Source organism: Cynoglossus semilaevis, chromosome 13 (assembly GCF_000523025.1).
Source record: "Cynoglossus semilaevis isolate Cse_v1.0 chromosome 13, Cse_v1.0, whole genome shotgun sequence".
Lineage (NCBI taxonomy): Eukaryota > Metazoa > Chordata > Actinopteri > Pleuronectiformes > Cynoglossidae > Cynoglossus > Cynoglossus semilaevis.
Genome location: NC_024319.1, coordinates 11,993,050 through 12,014,214, shown reverse-complemented (window position 1 = coordinate 12,014,214; position 21,165 = coordinate 11,993,050). Strand labels below are relative to the sequence as shown.

Sequence of the window (21,165 nt, the reverse complement as noted above, 5' to 3'; positions counted from 1 at the left end):
TGTTGGAAAAAAAACAAAAGCACAAGACACAAAGTCACTGCAGAGTGGTTCCCTGAAGGATGGTCAAATGAAGTGAGTAAAGATGTGAGTTAAGAGGTGAGTGTGACAACTGAAGATAGATGCCACACCATCTGCGGAGCCATTGTTGGGGTTCCTCACTTCTTCTTTGTGATATAAAGGAGATTAAACACACACACATATGCACACAAACATCAGGTATGAAAGATGGCAGCCCCAAAAAATCTGACAAAGCAGAAAGAAATGACAAATTCAGATGTGGACACACACACACACACAGACGGGCACAGCAGCATAGACGGACTTGTTTCTTTATCAGTTGAGTAGTAAGAACGCCTATGGCTGAACCAGAGCCTGAATAAAAGATGATTTTGGCCTTAGGGACAGCTCACTGCTGTGGTATTAGCATACCGACGCTGTGCTATGTGCAGTTGGCCACACTTTTCCTTTGTACACAGACACACACACACACACACACACACAGAAGCACAGGCTCATTCTCACAAGTACGGCGTCGCTCATTTCTACCTCTAATCCAAAGGCAGCCATGCATGACTCCAATCTGCCCCTTTGCTGTAATCACATCCAGATATTAAGTCAATAAATCACTGTAAACTTGTTACCCTAATTTATGCAGTACTCTGATGAATCTTTTGTCCTCTGGGCCTAGTCACGCTGCTTTACAATTGGACAACGGACCGCACTTTTGCACATCTTCACTTTTGAACAATGTCGAAGCAGTTAAGTTGCTTCACTCCTACATGCTGTTTAGTATTAGATCGGGATTTTAGAACCTTCTCAGTATGGCTACATTCACACTGGATGAAAAAGGTGTTCTGGATCCAACATTTTGCCAATATGTGATCAATATTAGATGTTTATGACACTGTGAACAGCACCAATTCAATTTCTGTTTCAAAACCAACCCAGGATATTTTAACAAGTGGTCTTATATCCAACTGATGTCCAATGATTTCTGAATGACCTCAGTCTGAGCAGTTGCATCTCTTTGGACTTGAATTGAAACAAAACAGATGTCAAAATTATTATCTAGAGCAGGAGGTAAACAGATAAGAAAACATTAATAATAAGAAAACAACAACATTAAACTCCTGAAAGTTTGGATTTAGGGAGAGAAAAGCCGGAGAGGGAGAGGGGAGGCTCTCTGATTGATAGCAAAGCAAACAAATTGACTGACATTAGTTTTCACAACAACTTTCAAATTGATACGCACAACCACATGAAATCGGATGTCAGCAAAAAATGTGGAAATGAGCAACATAGCCTTGGCCGATTGGGCGGAGGTAATATGGAGTTACAAATTAATTTTACAGAGATAAGATGAAAATCTAACTCTTTCGGACTTTAAAAAGTTGTCATTTTGAAAGATGAGTCAAGAGGCTGTGATGTTCTCCACTAACCTTGATGCTTTCTGCCAGATATGATCAGAGCCAAAGGAATGTGATAATTAATCATGTGATTAAAGTAATCTAGCCTGAGTGGTCATATATTACAGCCATTTTAGGAAATGAATGGATTGTAGGAAGAGGAAGCAGTGGGTAATACGCAGTTAACACTAATTAACTTCAGAAGATATACTGTGAAAACATGTTTAAAAATGGGGACAAGCTTTAAAACAGCCAAGAATATTCAATAAATACTTCTTGGCACTTCATGATTTATCCCCACTCAATACACTCCCAATATTTACTAGTACATTCACAGAGCAAAAACCTATTGCCATCACCGCTCAAAGGCACTACATGGGGCAGGGACCTGTGGAGGGTGCAGGGTAGTCGAGTAAATTAAAATCACTGTCATGTTCCCTGGAACCATTTTAGGATGACAAGTGCTTTGTGACAAGACACTGTCGCCTCCTGCAGGTATCTCTTTGAAAAAAGAAAAGAAATAAAGAGTAGAATAAAGGAATGGATTGATGCACCGTGTCTGTCACATTGTCTAAATACGCTGCACTGTCTGGATGGAGCTCAGGTGGCAGAGAAATATGTCAACATCTTCTAACCATTACACTGCAACAAACAACCTGCGCTGGGTGAACCTGGCAGATGAGGCTCAATTTCACAGAGTTCAACCCAGTTACATTATCTGGTCTGTGGACCCTCTGCTGCTCCCACCTCCTGAATATGTGGAATTATGAAGCAGGCTTACAATCCATTTAGTATGTACATAAATACAATGGACATATATTTTACACCATCATTACATCACAACATACCATCAATTGTTTGTTTTAATTCAGTACAGCGCTCCCATGAGCTCACACTGAAGCTGAGCCACAACCAACAAATATCTCGAGAGGACAGTGTTGATGCCCAAGGTTTTAAATGTCAGTCTTTAAAACAGTGACTTTGAGTTTTTAGCTCCAATGTTGTCACTGCTAATAGAGTGTAATGCCAAGGCAAGAGCATCGTCACCTTGACTTGTGGTAATTGACCAACAGCTAAGTCATAAATGTTCTTCACTGCATATCAACATGACATGAAAAATACAGTTATCCGCCACACGGTGTAATATTATTTCTTATACAGAGAAAAAAGATGGCATTACTTGGAGAACACTAAGGACTAATAAGTATGACGACGAAGGGGTTGTATGGACTAATCCAACAGTCGACTGGTCAACTTTACTGCCCCTCAGTGATGTTGAAGGCTTGACCCACCTGCCCAGCATCTGTGACCACCACCTGTCACATGAAAGGGTTTCAGATGGTGTCAGGTTAGTGACAAACAACAGGGCACTACTAGAATAGTTGAGTAAGAAACTCAGTTAGAAAAACCTTTTCACCTTTTCTTCTATTTTTTTTCTTTCCTCACCTATTCATATTTCGTTGAGTCATTTTATGACATCAACAAATATGATGAACCTCCGGCAGAATGCGTCAGAGCACCTAGGAGAATCGGTTCTGGAACTGAATGAGAATTTTACTAAATGAGATTTTTTTTTTTTTTTATGAGCCACAAAACATCAGAGAACTTGTTAAAGAGCAAAGCACCGAGCAGTGCATGAAAGCAGCAGAGGGGCTGGAAAATAGACAATATATGGGCTTGGATTAGGACTTCAGCCGCTCTGAATTCGGGCTGTTCTCCTCTGTTTTCATGGCTCGGTGTGATAGAGCTCTTTACCTGTCAGAAGCAGGGGCATATACTGCAAATAGAGTCATTACAATACAAAAGAGAAATGTCGTAATCTTGGAAAACACTTGGGGTCTTCATCTCAGCTAACTCTCCTATGGATCTTCCAGGACGTATGAACCCAGTCGTCCAGTTCACCGGTCCTTCATGCCTTATCATAAATCCTACTATGTGCTGAACCCAGACAGGGTGAGAATGCGCGGTACACTTTAACAGAGGGAATTATCGTGTTGTAATTCTTCACTAAGATAGTACTGTGTTCAGATCATGTCCAAGGTAATTCAGTCATCTGAATTGGTTCTTCAGAGAGAACATAAGGAGTGCATTTTGACCTGCACAACCGTGTAATGGCTCATATTATAAATACTGTTCAGTTAATTAGAGAAAACCTTATTTTAAACTGTACTTACTTAAATCAACAGTGGCATTGAATCCTTTTACCACAGAAGAGTAGTTCAATTCCTACTATACAACTTCCTATATCTGGAATCGCAAAGTTTTCAAACTATAAATAAATGAGTATTACGACAATAATTGCAGCCTGCAGCAGTGACAGAAAACACTGAAAATGAGTTTTTCAAAAGGGTCATAGTTTATATATATACTATATATAATTTCCAAGTCTGTAATTTCTAATTTTTAAGTATGTACATTTTAATTGGACCTATTTTCAGGGCTCCTCTTAAAGTTCTGCTTTGCTGAATCACTATTGCTCATTGGCCACTGGTCTGTATTTATGGTGAAAGACATTTACTTTCTAGTCCTGATGACCACTCAAAGCCCCTTACACTACAGGTTTTGCCATCTACTTGGAGGTGGCATATGATTTCTGGAATCATATGAAGTCTGGAATCAAACCCACAACCCTCCAGGTGTAAGACTGGCTCAGCTGCCAGTCCCAACAGAAGAGTTAAAGGAAAGAAGTGGAGGGATGTGTTTAACTCAGGGCTCTCTTCCAGTTCGAGGACTGGTACCAGTTACTCTGTAATTACATTTTATTCAGGTATGACTAGTTGGCAACCAAACTGTCTGTCATGACAAAGCAGTTCAAGTCAAGAATTACTGGGTATCTAAAAGTAGAAAGTGAGAGAAACAACTGATTTCCAGTCTGTGAGATGTTGTTGAAATGAATCACTGAAACTTTACGAACTGAAGGAAACGCTTTCTATCTGGCCAAGTCATTACACAAACTCAGCCTATCAAACACACATCGGACATTTACTACTTACTTCTACTACGTCTACTTTGCCAACTCAACTCTCCTTCTTTAATAAAAGTTAATAAAGTTGTTTCTTGGATTTTTGGAGTTTTCTTTGGAAAGTTAATAAAGTTGTTTCTTGGATTTTAAACATGTCTCTTGTGTTTTGAATCAAGTCTTTTACCTGATTTATAGGATTTCCTATCTCTACCGGATGTCCACCTTATTAACTGGTTTTTGGTACAAAAAATATTTCAGTTCTGATTAATGTTTTCTCCCCTTCTGTATTTAAATTTCACTTTATTGTGACAATTTCAGAGACCCTGAATTGTTTTAATGTGAATCAAACTAAAGAAAAACGAAATATGTTTGGTATGTGATCATGTTTCTGTTGGTATGTTTCTGCTGAACTCAGACGCACACCCTTTTGTCCACATAATAATACAGTTACATATTTTCATAAGCTAACTTTTTTTTCACAGCTATTTTAATTTGTTTTTACCAGAAAATTGCAATTTAGAGACAATGAAAGAAGTCGTTTTATTTTTCTTTCACATTCGTTAGTCGAAAACATGTAAGCAATGTTAAAGGGCAAATCTACCCTTTATGATCTCAAAATTCTTAATCAAACAGTGGTTATTCATATCTTTGTCCACATTAACCCATGTTTACCCAAACAGATTAATTAATACTGAGATGAATTTTTCTCCTAATAGCGCCACATGATGGAAGCTAAAATTAACTCCCTGGTGTTTCTGTGCGAAGTTTGCATGGTCATTCATAGGTATGAATATGAGTGTATACGCGGTTGTTTGTCCCTGTATGTTGCCCTGCGATGACCCTGCCTTAGCCGATTGTAATTGGGATTGGCTTCAGTGTTCACCCTAAGCCCCACCCACTCACTACCTGCAAAGTGTTAAGCAGCAGATAGAATATGGAGGGAGGGATGTGTGAGGGTCACATAAAAAAGATTAGCCAAAAATGCTGTTCCCCATGTTTGGAAAAATGGTTTCTACCAGGCTCTAAAAAAGCAGCACTAATCTGTACACATGGACATGAAATTAAAAAAATGGTGGCAGACAGAGAACCCTCCCGACACACAGTCACTCACGTGAACGACTGTGTGTAGCAGTGAAAAATAACTGCTTACGTAACTTCTCTGTAACACAAGTCTGTTTCGCCCATAGCCACTGCACCGGGTACAGGACATGTAGCTCCAGGCGATAAATGCACGAAGCACAGAAACATGTTAAAGGGGCTGACTATTTATGCAGTGTAAAACAAAAAGAAGAAGAAAAAAAACTACGAACAATTGCAGCATATGTTTGTCCTCCTGGCTATGAATTATGGAAAAGTTACCTGTCGTTTCTGCTTTGTGGCAGCACAGGCCCTCTGAGAATCAGCGCTCTGACAGCACACACAAGCCTCCTTTTCAAAATCCACTAGGATTGTAAGGCAGCGGAGACACATATATTTTTAATGAGCCATTATCACAGGGATATATTACAACAGGTTCAGGTACTGTGTGTGGCGGCACCACAACACAAACCGTATCCAGTCCATCAGACTTCTAACATGGATAAAACCTCTCCACCGTGGACAGAGATGAAGGATGAGTAGATGAAGGGCAAAGAGTTGATCGAAGTCTTTTTCCTTTTAGTTTCACATTTCTATTTTTGCCATATAGTTGAGTTTATTTCTGGATTTAAACCATCTACAGATAATAGGTAATACACATCGAAGGATTCTAGCTTTTATTAAAATCAAAGTAAAACAAGCAAGAAGTGGGGGAGGGTCAGGATCAGCTCATGGACAAACCTAGAATGTTTGGATTTTTTGACAGAGCATCATATTTATTGTTTTCTTTAATATTTCTTTTTTTTGGACGACCGGCGCCTTATATGTGCGATGTCAATGAATCTTATCCTGATTTGTACATTTAATCACTAGGCCAGGGCGTTCAAAGTGTGTCGACAGCAACCCCTGCAGGGCACAGAGGCCAACAACGATCCAAATGTACCTCTTTAGCTGAATCACCCTGACTGTACTGTTTGTACTGTACTCTAGGATGGTGCTGAATGATGAGCTAACGTCCTTGGTGTGGTGACTGTAGTTAGTCATGTGCTAGAAAAGCCCCAGGTATGTTCAGTTCACGCTACTAATGAGTCAACAATTAGCCCCCGAGGGCAACGATAATATGATCGCACTCAGCAGCTCCATTTCTCAGCTCCTCTTGCCTCGTGCCCTTGTTTATCTCATTAGAACTCTCACTCGTTATCACACCTTCCATCCAACTTGTTCTCGTTGAGTCCCCTGCACTCAGCTGAGATCTATGTTCCTCTGTCTTGTAGTTAGAATCACTCCCTTTTACCTCTTGTTTCCCTTACACCATTTCTTTCCCATTCTCTGTCCATCTTGTTAGAGCTGAGATTTATTATTGCAATGTGTCAAAGCTCTGGCTTCGCCAGCTGACAAATTCTGAGGGAACCATTACGCACACATTGGAGACACTGTTGTAGAGAAATACAAATATACAGTATATGGAACCGAGAACACCATGGAAAGGTGAGTAAAAGCAGTGATGAAGGAGTTAAAATGTTCAGTATTTTTAACTTAAGTATCATGTGAGCAAAGATGTGTATTTTTTAAAAATTCTACAAGAATTACTACAAATTTGACCTTTTCAGTTAATTGGATTTATTTTTCAAATAAATAAATTTTTCTTTTATGAATTTTAAAAAAAGATACCAACCTTAAACAGGCAGACGTAAAAATACAGACAGAAAAATATCAGCATCATTAGTCATTAATCCCCTGTAAATATAGGGTCTGCTGCCCTACAACTGACCACACCTTCGGGATACGGGCACTTTCAGTCGTTCATACTGTAACAAAACACCACATTTCTATGCAAAGTACAGGAGACAATGTAAACCCTAGCCACTGAAGTGGGTGTAAACAAAAGAGAATTCCCAGGGGGCTTTGCATGTCTGTATGTTTATGCAGTGCCACTGGCAAAAGTTGAATTCCATGAATAATTCAGCTCTTTAAAAGGAAGCTCCGTTATTGTTTGAAATATGACTTCAACTATTATTCCTGACAGAATAATTAAACATTAAAGGGCAAGACAGATGCACATTGTACCTTAATGACATCTGAATGATGCAAAGTAAAATAAGCTTTGCACGGTGCGTGCGAGCGGCGGTGCACAGAGGAATGATGGCCCACAAATAATCGCAGATATACAGTCTCCACACACAGTGTGCTTTAGGCTCTGGTTTTTATCGTCAGTTTATGATCGTTCCCTGAAATACAGTATATGAATGTCAATATTAGTACGTACTGCAGCAGATGGATAAGAGCAAAAGAGCAGGTACACAACCTGTAAGTATCGATAACAAAAGAGCAGCAAAAGGCAAGGATTTATGTGCACGCCTACGGTGGTATTTTGGGCAGAATTTCAATACAACACACTGCAGTGCTTTCTCGCAGCTGCATTGAAGTTTACGATGTCTAACCTCTTTATCGCATATGTCTATGCAAATACAGTTTGGAGTAACTCTCACTTTTATTTAGTCAGCAAAACAGTAACCCTGACATTTACAGTAGATACAAGACGAGGATAGTAAAACATCAACAACACACACGTGAGCCTCCGTTATCGCCCTGTACACTGACAACCACCTGCTGGAGGTTAAGGTACCTTGTGCACAGTGCCCATGACAAAACACAAGTTAAAAATGCTGATTTTATTTCTACAACACTTAACAATAATTTAATTTCCAAAGGAACCAAACTATAATGTGTTCATCAACTTTACTGAAGGCTACAAATAACTACAGATGTTATTCTACTGCAAATGATAAAGCTAAATTTAAAGAATGTTTAAAAACCCTGTTTAAAAGCCTGTCAGTAGGATGAGCAGCCACATCTGAAAGGACTGTAAGGCTGCACTGTGAAAATAATTAAACCCAAGTTTACGTCAACTGTGTCTGTTTTTCTCAAAGATCAAGAGAACTCCTCAGCTTTCCCGTTGGCCTTAAACCCAAATCAAAAAGAACTGGGACGTGGCGTGAATTAAGATTTCTTCAGTTCAAAGGAACGTGATTATTTTCACTGTGGGATTTACTCAGTTTGTTTTAGGTCCAATGAATAAAACAATTAAATACATTATTTTTGTCAAGTGAGTTTGATTAGGTTTATTGGGGGTTTATAGGTGGGTAATACCACTAAAACTAAAGCGTGAGTACAGCAATGTCTAATAGCTGTAAAAAAAAAAATATTTGCAATCGGAAAGGTGAACAATGTCTAATAGCTGTAAAAAAAAAAAATATTTGCAATCTGAAAATCGTATCATTTGACTGAAGTTAACCAGATGACATGATGTGAATAACACAAAATAATAATGCTAACCTAAGCATTAATGCTAATATTGATAACCCAAGGTTGGGCTCAGACAATCTGTAGAATTTGCAAAAAAAAAAAAATGTATGAAGACTTTCAGCTTGTACAATAACAGTTTTGAATAACATTGTTACAGCAGCAGCACAGTCTGTGCTAAGCTAACTTGAAATGCAGATATCCGTGATGGCAACACTGAGCAGCAGTTTCCAACAGTTTGGTTTAACTTTAAATTGAAAAGTCATCTTTTCAAGCTACAGTGCATTAGGAAGAGCATATTTGAAAAATTCAAAAATCAGATAATTTACTTGCAATATTCAGCATTAAGTGTTCAACCGAGGCCGACCTTTGCCTGCAGAGAGCTGTTTGCAGAGTTGATCCTTCTTTCATTAGCAGCCTTGTTGCCCTTATGTTTTATTAGTTCAACTGCTGATCGATGAACCCAGTATTAGTGTGTTCTAAAACCAATAAAAAAAATCTATTTTTTTTTATTTTGCCACATGAACCTGGCTCACAGATTCTAAAAGGCCTAAAAATATAAAAGGGAGGATGGTATCTGTTTGTTACTCTATCCTCAGTATTTACAATGTAATGTGCTTTTGAATGTAAAGTGTAATTTCAGAAAGGTAAGGTTCATTGAAACACAAAAGGTTTTTGTGGATTTTGGCCATACCCAAAAAAATATTTTAATTTGACTTTTTGCTATTACACTGCCTTTAGGCTAAAACTAATTTAAATCCCAACAGTAAGCCTAATATCAAGCCTACCTGGAAAGGCAAAACAGAATTTCCTTATTTTTTTCTAAATTATCAATATTAATTATGATACTGATCCTTAGCTTCCTCAAGTATTTACTCAATGTCCTCATGTAATTAGCAGGTAATGAAAATAAATGTCAGAAACAGAAATAAACTGGTAAATACACTAGTAAAAATGACTCATAGTGCAGTGCAATATTGTGAATGTTGTTGGAAGATTATGTTCTATATAATAATAATAATAATAATAATAATAATAATAATAACAACATGCAGCATGCACCCACAGTCGGACATTTCACTGTCCCCTGTGCCTGTGGTGCCTGCTGTTAACCAGCAGGCTCTAGTGGAATGTTGAGTCTCATGGACGTTCACACTCCATTAGGTCTTGGCAGGCAGTAGAATCAAACGCTACATTTCCGTGTCATTTTTACATTTAAAAACAAACTGAGGATTTCTGATATCGTGAGCGGTGGCGTGCGACAGCAGGGGGACGTAAACTGTTATGCTGGATCATCACACAACGGATTAACCTGTGTTTTAAAACAATAGAGCTTTACAGCATCAGAACACCTGGCCAACTATTTCAGCATCTCTCTGTGACCAACGTGGAATACTGAGCGGAAGCGTTCGTGGTCTCGTAAAGATCTTTGCTAAATTATGTATATACAGAAGTACTTGGATACAGCCAGCACCTGTGCTCTGCTGCGTCGTCTCCCCACGGCCCTGTGGCGCCTGACCTGCCTCTCTATTACCTACAGCAAAGCGTTTTGGTTTTTTTTTCCACATCAACATAATCAATTTCTGTTTGCCCGGCCTTCACACTTTTTTCCACGGCCCAGATAAGGCTCCTGCTCCTGTTTCAATTCATGCATAAGAACAGAAAATAGGCCCAAAGGGATAAAGCTGTGAAATGGTGAAACATTTTGTATTGATTAAAAAATGTGAATCCATCAGACACACACCACTGAGAGGAAAAGAAAGGGCCATCGCTGACCTTTGTCTACTTATTGTGCAACCATTGACTTTATATCATGGTAAATCACTTGTGGGATAAAAAAAAATCATCAATCGCACATGAATTGAACGCCAGTCTTGCAGCAAACAAGGATTTAAACTAAGTGTCAATGGCAGTTACCATCAAGGAAACCGATTTGAATTTACAAAAGAATGAATGAACACAAACAGAGTTCCAATGTAGTGTTTCCTTTGTTAGTACACCATCACCTGTGAGCAGCTCGTAGAGAACACTCCATTACATTATTCTGCACTATCCTTAATGCTTTTTTTCTGTTTACTGAAATACACAATGTGAAACAAGTAATATCATCTTTATCATTTTGAAAAAACACCTAATTGTAATAAAATGTTAGATACTTGAAACACTGTACACAGCAGCGTCAGTTCAACAGAATATGAGCAATAGTGTTTCTGCATTTCTGTGAAAATGTTTAAAATGCTTACCAAAATCCCCGGGGACAAAGATGTCATAGACACAGCTCTGGCCTCTGGTGTAATTATGTGGATAGTTTGGAGACAGCACAGTTCCCTCTGAACCTGTGAAGTGACCTCCACAGGGAGCTGCAGGGGCGAGAGGCAAAGCAACAAAATAAGCACAGCTCAAAATACATGAAACCACCGGCATAAAAAACCTGGGGAAATTTAACAGGAAAAACAATCAGCAAATGCATTCCCACAGACCCAAGTGCACACATAAGCAGTTCATGTGATAAAATGAGATGAAAAGTGACCTGTGGACTTTCAGCCGTTGACAAATGTAATTTTGGCCAGCATGCTGAAATGATGTTGGCATCTGGGAGACCCTTGGGGACATTTCCAAAAGAAAAGAAAGTTGTTGACAGACTGAAAAGGGAGGTCTGAGTTGTGTTTACAAGGTGAATACCCAAACTGACAAAGGGTTTTTTTGCCTTAAAAGAAAAGGGGAAACAAAATATTACATCACCAAATGAGCATATGCCTGAGACTTCAGTGGCATTCTTTAATCAGACCATATCTCCCTGTGGCATGTTTTAAAAACAGAGTTTCAGTCATTCGGCTGACACTGGGTCCAGATGCTTTTGTTTTAATGTGCCGACATAATAATTTTACCATCACATTTCATTTCAATCTCGGAGAAGAATATACATTTTATTATAATGTGGAAATGGAGTTTGCGCTGCCAAATTACTGGCTGCAAACATTATCATCAGCGTTCTAAGCCCAGAACTCCCAAAATTAAAGCACGATTACTGCATCTGCAGATATTCATATGGAGACGGGGTTCATTAATATAAAATGTGTTTTCTCCTGCACCTGTGTCACATCCCAGAGTCCAATCCTAACTCGTTAATGATGTTTCTAATTTGCCAGGAGACCCTCTATCGCACTGTCCCAGACCTCCTGGACCGAGCCATCAGGTGGGGGAGTCTCTACAGTAAACAAAGACACTCTGCTCTCTCATTGTTGGAGCAAGGCTGTCACCAGCTGCTCCCAACCTCCTGTGGTCCATACACTGCACATGTCATGGACTGTTCCGCTGATTAGTAGCACAGGAGATGAACCAAAGCAGTGGGTGCTGCTATAGATATAATGTGAGAAGCACAAACCACAGAATCATCCATGTTTATGGGAGAGAGAGGTGGGGGAGAGAGAGAGAGGGAGAGAGAGCACAGTCAGCTCTGGCCCTCACATTAACACCTTGGCTCAGTACAATACAACAGTCTCCCAGTAATAACAATAATAATAACAATAACAACAAAATTTAAAAATTAAATTATTGTTATTATTATTATCAATAATAATGATACTATTGGATATAAATAAGCAACATAAATATCAATTCTTTCCCATGGCTGATGAATTACATTCATTCTTGGCGTAAAAAAAGTTTAATGTCCATTATTTTACCCATTTCTTTCCAATTTTTTTCCCCGAACTAATTCTGCACTAATATCCTTCCTTTCTCGGATTCATTTCCACATCCATCACCGCAGCGTGTTGAATATGAATAGCGTGAGCCACACCAGAATGGGGATGAGCAAAAATAAAATATGGATCCTTCTGTTTAAAGAAAGAAAGCACGCTCTGCTTGCAAAGAGAAGCTTACGGTGGAGTTGCTGAAGTCATTAGATTTAGTTTTTTTTATACAGTGTATTATGGCCTTCGCAGAAGAATGACATTGTAAAATTTTAGAACCCCAGCAACTATAAAATTTCCCGGTTTTCAGCTAGTTCACTGTATATCAGCACTTTAAATTAAACTGTCCTAACTACTCCACACTAACTACTGCGCACTTCAGATGAGTCATAGTCTATCCAGCGATTAAAAAAAAAAAAACCAAAAAACTATGTTGTTGTGCTTGGACTATTTCAACTTTAAACCCACAGACATCTGTTTTAATTCCCTGGTTTCATTGATATGTATGTATATTGGGGTTGCTGTATGATATGCAGAAGCATAACAGCCAGGTGTTTGTGTCAAAATTGTTATTCTTCAGAAATACACTTGTTTTGTCCCACTGACATCCAGGTTTGAAGTACCTGGATACAGTTTCATGTGGTCTGTTACAGACTGTGTGCACCACACTTCATCTCCTTTTTCGTGGCACCACTCTGGTTTTGCACAGCATCAAATATTGACCAAAAGGCTGGAGTTCAGTTAACTACTTCTCATGTGTTTTGTTATTGTCAGCGTCTTGTCTGCTGGCCCACCTTGACAGCTGGGTTTGGCCCGATCCCATTCTGGTCTCTTGGTGTTGCCCATGACGCATGTCAGAGTGGAGTAGCCCTGCAGCAGATAGCCGCTCTCACAGTGAAATGTCACCATGGATCCCAGCTTGTAGTCGGAGCCCATACGGGTGCCATTCATCACGTTCCCGGGATCAAAACATGCCTCCCGTAGTTTTGCTGTCAATCAGAACAACAGAACCTTTGTCACACTGACACTTATCAAAGAAACTCCCAAGTAAGAGGAAAATCTCTTCCTCACGATAAAAGTACAAATTCTACAGAGCAGGAAGTGTCTTTGACTTGTTAAAACATGTGCTATAAGATCATGCTAATGGCTTTGGTTCATTTAAAAAAATATTTTAACACACAGGCAGCAGGAGACGCACTGTATATCCAATAATTCAGCCTTCCATCCACTTATCACAGTCAATACACAGGTTGTCATTTACAGACACTGCGGGAAAATGTTGTATTTTAATCACCTGAGCCTAAACATCATCCCAATACCCAGCATGCCTCAGTAGGCGCTTCAACTGTAGGTGCAATTTCAGGATTAATCGCATCATTTTGATTTAGTCACAAATAAACACATCTACCTGCTGTTATTGGTCTTTCTTTAGAGCTATAAACACATGTTTTTGTGTTTGTCATACCAAGATTAATCATCATTCATTTGATACAGTGGATTTGTGTATATAGTTTATAAAAACAAGATTTCTCCTTTAGCTTACCTTTGTACTCTAAATGAAAGCCAGTGTAGCTCACTGAGCCATCACTACGAAATGCCAAGAACATGAAGTTGGAAGTGCTCTCTATCTTCTCAGGAAGTTTACTGTCCTGAAAACTGCCAATCAGATGAGCGCTGCTGTCCGGGCCGTCGTAGATGTACACGAAATCGTAGTTGGGTTCGATGCTGAAGCTGTGAGGAGTAAAGCAAACAGAACGGGGAACAGGTAAAATCAGGTTGTCTTTGTAGGTAAATAGTGCAGATCACAGTCTAGGAGATTTTGAAAGCATGAATATTTCACAAAATGTGACTGTGCCAGGAGTGAGTCATATACCAATTGATTTGTTATGCATCTACAGACAAACATACAAAAAAAAAGGTTTCTCCCCAAAGAGGTGAGAGGATATTAAATTGATGTGACACTGTGGTGACACCAAATCTTCCCAGACGACAGTGGCAGCGTGGTGTAAAAGGATCTCTTCATATTGTGGTGCTGTAAATCAAATCATGTGCTGCTACGAGAGTGAGGGGGGCATTTGTTTTCAAAACAAGCAGCGTGGTTTATGACAAAAATGTAAATAGCTTGGAGATAATTGCATTTCAGATAGATCAAGGCAATTCCAATTTAAACCCATAACTTCATCCTTTCATTTTAAACCCCTAGGAGATTGACACATTGTGGTAGCGCTGTTACACGTTTTAATCTGAAGGACAAGTTACAAGATAAACGAAAAGAAAAAATGTTTATTTTGCCCTTCTGTGCATCAGCATGGGAGCAAAAAAGTGGGAGTGCAGAAGGACCGAGGGTAGATCTGACTCTTTCTCTTGAAACATACATTAAAATGACTCTGAAATTAATACATAGGCTTAAAAAAAAATTTTTAAAAAAAAGACCGCCTGCGTGAAGTGCCCTGAGGGTTATCAGCAGTTTTCTGGCAGCCTGGCTGCTATATGCTGAGATGGCAATTAATAATGTAAAGCTTGTTTTCCTGGTATCACTCAGCTTAAGAAATGAGCTTCACCCAGAAGCACATTTGTTCCTGCGGTGTATACACTATTCATCCAGAAATGTTTGTTTCACTTCTTTACTACATGCTTGTGGCAAAACCAGACTTTGGGGTGCGTATAGAGGGGAATGGGGGCATGGGGGAGGGGGCTGCTTCTCCACTATCTCAGAACACACCTGGACCCAGACTCAGGTACCCTGCCTGACACACATGGCCAACCCTGCTCAATGTGATGATGTTATACCAGGTTCTGCAGCAGAAAACAAGTAATTCCACAGCACAGACCGAGGTGCTGTGCATCCACGGAGAACTGACTCCATTCTGCTTCAGGTAGGTTACAAACATCACCACAGGTTTAAGGAAAGCTTCATCTTGTAAGCCACTGGACCATGTATTTAAGGGACAACACTTTTTTTTTTTTTAAGCCCTCCACTATTTCTGTTTAACTGATCCACTCTTTTATTCAGCTGTGAAGTAAAAATCTTCTATTTGCAGCTTTATTAACAGTGAATTAAAACCTGAACGATGAACTATTCTGATTAAATATTCAATATATATCTATATATGGAACATTTAGCACACTTAATGTGTAGATTGATACGTTCTCACTGGAAATCTTTCAACCTTTCACTTCAACTACGTTCATATTACCTGATGAAAGCCAAAGAGATGACGTAGTCAGAGTGTACTGCGATAAGCCAGTCGCAGTCTTTGCTGTGTGGGTAAGGATTTGGGTAGTTGGGCGAGAGGATGAATCCTGAAGATCCTGTAACATTTCCACCACAAGGTGCTGGAAAAAAAAGGGGAAAGGATTCAGATGTAGAAGATCTTCACATACAGAAACAAGTCTTCAGTTTAATAATATCTGTTATTAGTCTAGTATTTAAACAGTTTTTCGATGTTGCATTTGATTTGTTATAACGTTGTGAGCATGTCTGAAAAGCAGGATTCTGTCTGCCCTGAACGTTTTTAACTTCATCACATTCATACTGTGTTCCAAAAAAAAAAAAAAAACAAAAAAAAAACTAGGGAGCTCTGTCTGTGCTGAACCAAATGTTCTTCTGATTCTTTTCCTATGGACAGTACTGACAGACAGCATTGTCCATTGACGTTCTCCCCAACAATCAGTAAATACTTTTGAGCTGATATGTCAGCGCTTGAGTTGTTTATGACTTTTTACTGCAGCTGACCACCCAAGATTAAAACTGTCTCTGACACAACTCTCAGAGCTTCCCGGAGATTCGCCCTGTCATTTTTCAAACTTGTAAACAAAGTCATGGCTGTCAGTGCCTTCATTACACATCATAGCAAAACACTGACGGGTGTGTTGCCTTTACGTCTGGTGATAATTTAGTATATGGACATCGGACTCGTTCTGGTTCTCCTTGAGCAGGACACAATGTTGATTCAATTAGTCTAATTTCTGATGCTTCACAGAGAAGAAAATACATCCACCCATTTGGCAGGAAGTCAACACTGTCTATGTTACTTTGGACCTACTTAGTGTAATCATTTGTAATTGCATTGTTAAGTAATTAACTGTTGGGCTCTAAAAAACACATGTGCCAGGACACTACACTACACTACTCAGTCTTTGAATGGTTTTGTCCACACAACCGTTGCCAAAAACTCCAACCATATCTGAAGGATCTTGTTTATTCTTCACACATTTAAGACAAACGTAGGAGGGATTTATAGTCTCTGTTGCAGCCAGTTAATAAAAAAAAAAAAACAACCTCCGTGCTCGCTTCTTTCCTCGCCATCTCTCTTTTCTACTAATACCCAATACGTCCTTCGCTCCTCTCTGCTTCAATCCATCCAGCTCCCTGTATCAGCTCCACACACGCACACTTCTCTGTCTCACTCACACCGCTTCCCTCTCCCTCACCGATGCAGCTTGGAGGGCTGGGTTGCCAGTAGTATCTATTTTCCACTTGGATGCAGGTGATTCTGCTCTCTCCCTGCAATTCATATCCTGGATCACAGGAGAAGGTCACCGAGTCGCCTGGCTCCCGCCCTTCCCCGTTGCGACTGCCATTCATGGGAATGCCGGGATCTCTGCAAGCTGTCGCGAGCGAACCTGAAGGGCAAAGATACACACATGTCGGCCACACGCACTCTGCATGTGTCTGTCCATGGGATGCACAGAGAATCAGTGAGCGAACAAGTTTCATATTGTAGCGCAAACAGCTGCAAAGCTTCGACTGTGGACCACAGTGTCAGAGCAAAGCAGATTACAGACTGATATCAGTCAAACAGGCTGTATTTCTAATCTGTTTTTTTTCTCTCTAAACCACAGCTGTGTTCCAGCCAAGAGCTGTGACAATGATCTGGTGGAGTCTGATCCGTTCTTTATATATTTTTTTATTTTGGTAGACTTTATTGAGAGGCATAAGAGAGTTAAGAATAATGTTATTTTGTCTATTGATAGAAAAAGCTTCAGAGCTGTATTTATTTTATCAAATAAGATCACAATCACAATGTGACTTGATTTCTAATTCTAAACCGTGGGAGTTAAATAATCAGTCAGGGACATTTGACATCTGTGTTATAATAGGAGATGATGAACCCTTTTTATAAAGAGACACTTGACCTTAATTCCTGACAGATTATTCATAAAAATGTATTAAAAAAAACAAAACAAAAACACACACACACTAAAGGACGTCTGCAGGAGTTTTAGTTAACAGAACTATTCTGCATCTGGACCCCCTGATTTGTGGCTGACATTTGAATAAAGTATGAATTCTTTATGAGTTGCAGAAAATGATTGGAGCGCTGGTACTACCATCCAACGAGCACACAGACCTCACTTGCCCGAGGCAAACTGGGTATTTAAGTACAGTACGCATTCCCACAATCAATTCTTGCTTCAAACACACGCAGTGAATCTTCTGTCATTGATTTTCACATTAACCTACTGTGCCTGCACACTACGGAGAATGAAAACATGAATAAATCCATCATTAAGAACCTCTGCAACGGGTTTTGAACGGGTTTTGTTACACCTTTCAAACTGCTAATTTTAAGGCAGCAAACTTCACCTTACAGTGAATGTGAATGATTGTTTTAATAAAATGAAGCAATTAAGGCACAAACGTAAAGATTAATAATACCAATTTAGTATCAGGGCTTAATATTCAGTCGTTTATTTATCGTTTAGCTCTGATATTTTCAACCTTAAGCAGGGTATAGTAAGTCATTTAGTTTTTTTAGAAAAGGTTGCAATCATTCCAATCATTTTCAAATTTAGGGTTAATTGGAATTTAGGGTTTATTTTAATGTCATCTGTTTTTCACCATTTTGGTAAAAATTAAATTTAAGCATGTCAGCCAATTAGTTTGATATAAATCAAAGTTGTATTATTGTTTAACTCATTGTTTCTGGGATTTCAAACTGTAGTTCAGCAACATGTTGTCTTCTGTTTACAAACCTCCCCTCTTTATCTTGAACCAAAATTTTCAACAAACGAACTGTGTGACCTCTTCAAACACGATACTCACTGGAGAAGTCGATGGCAAAACCAGACTTGGTGATGTAGAAGTCAGTCTCAAACTGGATGGTGACGATATTGAGAGTGGAGTGTATTCCCTCAGGCAGGAGCGAGCCGCTGACCTCCTTCAGAGACATCTCGTTGTCAGGAGGACCGTCCCACACCTTCAGGATATCGTGGGACGCCTCTGTGTCAAAGGCAAGAAACTGGAGACTACAACAGAAGAACAGAGGAGAAGTCGGTCAGATAACATTGACAGAATAAACAACAATTACTCATGTAAAAATGACTTTTTCGATAGATTACTTTACAAGTTAAATCTTTTTTTGTATTTATTTAATAGTCGTTTGTTGTGAGACTAAATTACTTTATAGAATTAAATCTGTGTGCCATATTCTGAACTTAAAATGCATACAGTTGCCGATACTTTAATATACATTACTACACTTTGAGTAATGATGCTCAACACTAATTGTAGCTGTTGAAATATTCCGAGCCATAATATTCATAATTAAACAAGTGTTATAAATGGCTTGAATTTACACAATGAAAATAACAAACTTTTTCTTCCCTTCTCCTAAGAATTAATAACAACTAATACATACATTTGCATTTATTATAGGAGTATTTATTTTGAACCAACCTGACAATGTTGCCAGAGCTGACCTCGATTGTCCACGTGCACCTCAGGTTGTTGTCGTAGGGAAAAGGATACCCAGGAGAGAGGATTCGCCCTGTAGACTCACCCTTGAAACTGCCACCACACTCCGCTGCATAGAGAAAAAAAAAGTATACAAATATAAAATGGCACTGCACCTGGCTATGAGCATAGAATAAACCATTCAGTTTTAATGTTAAATCAATTTCCTCTTGCTGGTTTAGATAAAATACTAATAATGTATCATATTTATATTTATATCACACCATATAAATATACAGAACATGGGAGAGATCTGATGCTAAAAATGTTATTCATAAAAAAAACATGATATCATCTGATGAAACAGTTTTTAATTTAAAAAATAAGTAAAAATAATGGTTGATGATTTAACATGCCACTCTAGACCACGTGCTCTTTTCTATTGAGAGAAACACAAATGCAGGTTCATTTAAGTCTAAAGGAAGGTGTGGCATTTCAAGTGCCCTCCTGTGGAAATCCAAAATCATCTTTCACCTTCATTCATCACAGCCTGTTTTTGAGCAGGAAACTCTTCCAGACTGCAGTGATGTGCAGATAACAGCTGTATCATTCCCGTGTCCTTACATGTACTGAATAGAAAAGTGCAGCCAACACTGCGCCTTAAGTTCAAGACTCAATCAAACCAGTGCTCCTCCTTCATGGGTCCACAGAAGTAAATTACAAAATCTCCAAATAAAAGCAGAGTCACACAGCAACACAGCTCAATAGCAATTCAGATTGCTTCAATATAGTGTTTGTAATGGCTTTCTACACCCTGTGTTTCACCGAGAACAAAAAGGAAAGATCAATTATTCCACAGTAAACCATTTGGGACATTTATATTCTCTCACAAGATGACAAGCAGCGTACTCTTTTTTCATCACACTTCAATTAAAGAGCAATTACGTGGGGATAAATCTTTGGAATTAACACTTAGATTAACAATGTGTGAGAGTGAACCTGGTCTCATTAATATTTTAAACTACAACAGGGTAAGACAGACCAAACGAGGTCGCCCAGGAGCAGAGCCGGGATGCTAACCTATGCATGATGGGAGGCTGTTGTCCCACGCTCTTCTCTCCCCTGTCATACACTTCAGTATACTGCTGCCATGCAGGGTGTAGCCTTGATCGCAGCCAAATGTGATGGCACTCCCAGCAAAGTGGCCCTGGTCGCTGACCTTGAAGCCGAACTGCGGCACCCCTGGATCATCACAGTGAGACAGCTCAAAGCCTGGAGAAGTGGGTTAGAAAAAAAATGAGGTCACACATTAGAGACATAAAAAGAGTTAATACACAAAAGGACGTAGCAGTGAGTCAGCATTTATCACCACATCTGGTTGAAATAGGCCTCCTGTAAACCGGCACCTTACTCTCATTTATCTGTATTGTAAAGTGGTATTGATTGAGCTTCAAGAATTAATTTCCAGTGGGACACAAGTGAATGCTAGGTTACAGTGCCGTTATATTACTTGGCTCTGGAAATTCCTTTTGGACACAGAGCACAATTAGACATTCACAATTAAACGTTCAATTGAGCGTGGACGTTTACCACCGTGGAGAAACAGCCCATCCACTCGTAACACCGGGGGTATTACAAGAGGAATAAAATAAACAGGCGACAAACCGGGAAAATGTTGCAATAACTCCTGGGTTTACCATAGGTGAACTTGACCATGGTCCTTTATGTGTGTTGCTCACTTTCAGGTACTAAATGTAAGTGCTGTGCTATGCAGCAGAAATAGTTGCACATAAACCCGGCTGCGGTGATTTACACGTCTTCTCTGCGAGGTCCAGGCCTAGACCAGATGTTGCAGTAATATAACAAGTGTCATTCCAAGTGTAAATCTCCAGGAGATACTTCTCACATCAGGAAAATGATCTGAGCACTTTAGCTCGCAGGATCATGGAGAACGTGATCAGATTTCACACTGGGATTTAGTAAGTAGGGAATTTATAATTTTTTTAATTCTGTTAATAAACTATTTAGTAAAAACAGAACAAC

The 21,165-nt window shown here is 39.3% G+C and overlaps 1 protein-coding gene across 1 annotated transcript in view; it reads right to left on the bottom strand.

The window, feature by feature from the left end:
* LOC103388616 (CUB and sushi domain-containing protein 3) overlaps window positions 1-21,165 on the bottom strand; it is a 189,517-nt gene that overhangs the window by 88,704 nt on the left and 79,648 nt on the right. Inside the window, exons 24-31 of the mRNA XM_025061476.1 lie at window positions 20,203-20,394; window positions 19,126-19,252; window positions 18,493-18,695; window positions 16,878-17,069; window positions 15,641-15,779; window positions 13,987-14,174; window positions 13,238-13,432; window positions 10,992-11,108 (exon numbers count right to left, since the gene is read on the bottom strand). Coding sequence (XP_024917244.1) covers window positions 10,992-11,108; window positions 13,238-13,432; window positions 13,987-14,174; window positions 15,641-15,779; window positions 16,878-17,069; window positions 18,493-18,695; window positions 19,126-19,252; window positions 20,203-20,394 — 1,353 coding nt within the window. The remainder of the gene's footprint in view (window positions 1-10,991; window positions 11,109-13,237; window positions 13,433-13,986; window positions 14,175-15,640; window positions 15,780-16,877; window positions 17,070-18,492; window positions 18,696-19,125; window positions 19,253-20,202; window positions 20,395-21,165) is intronic.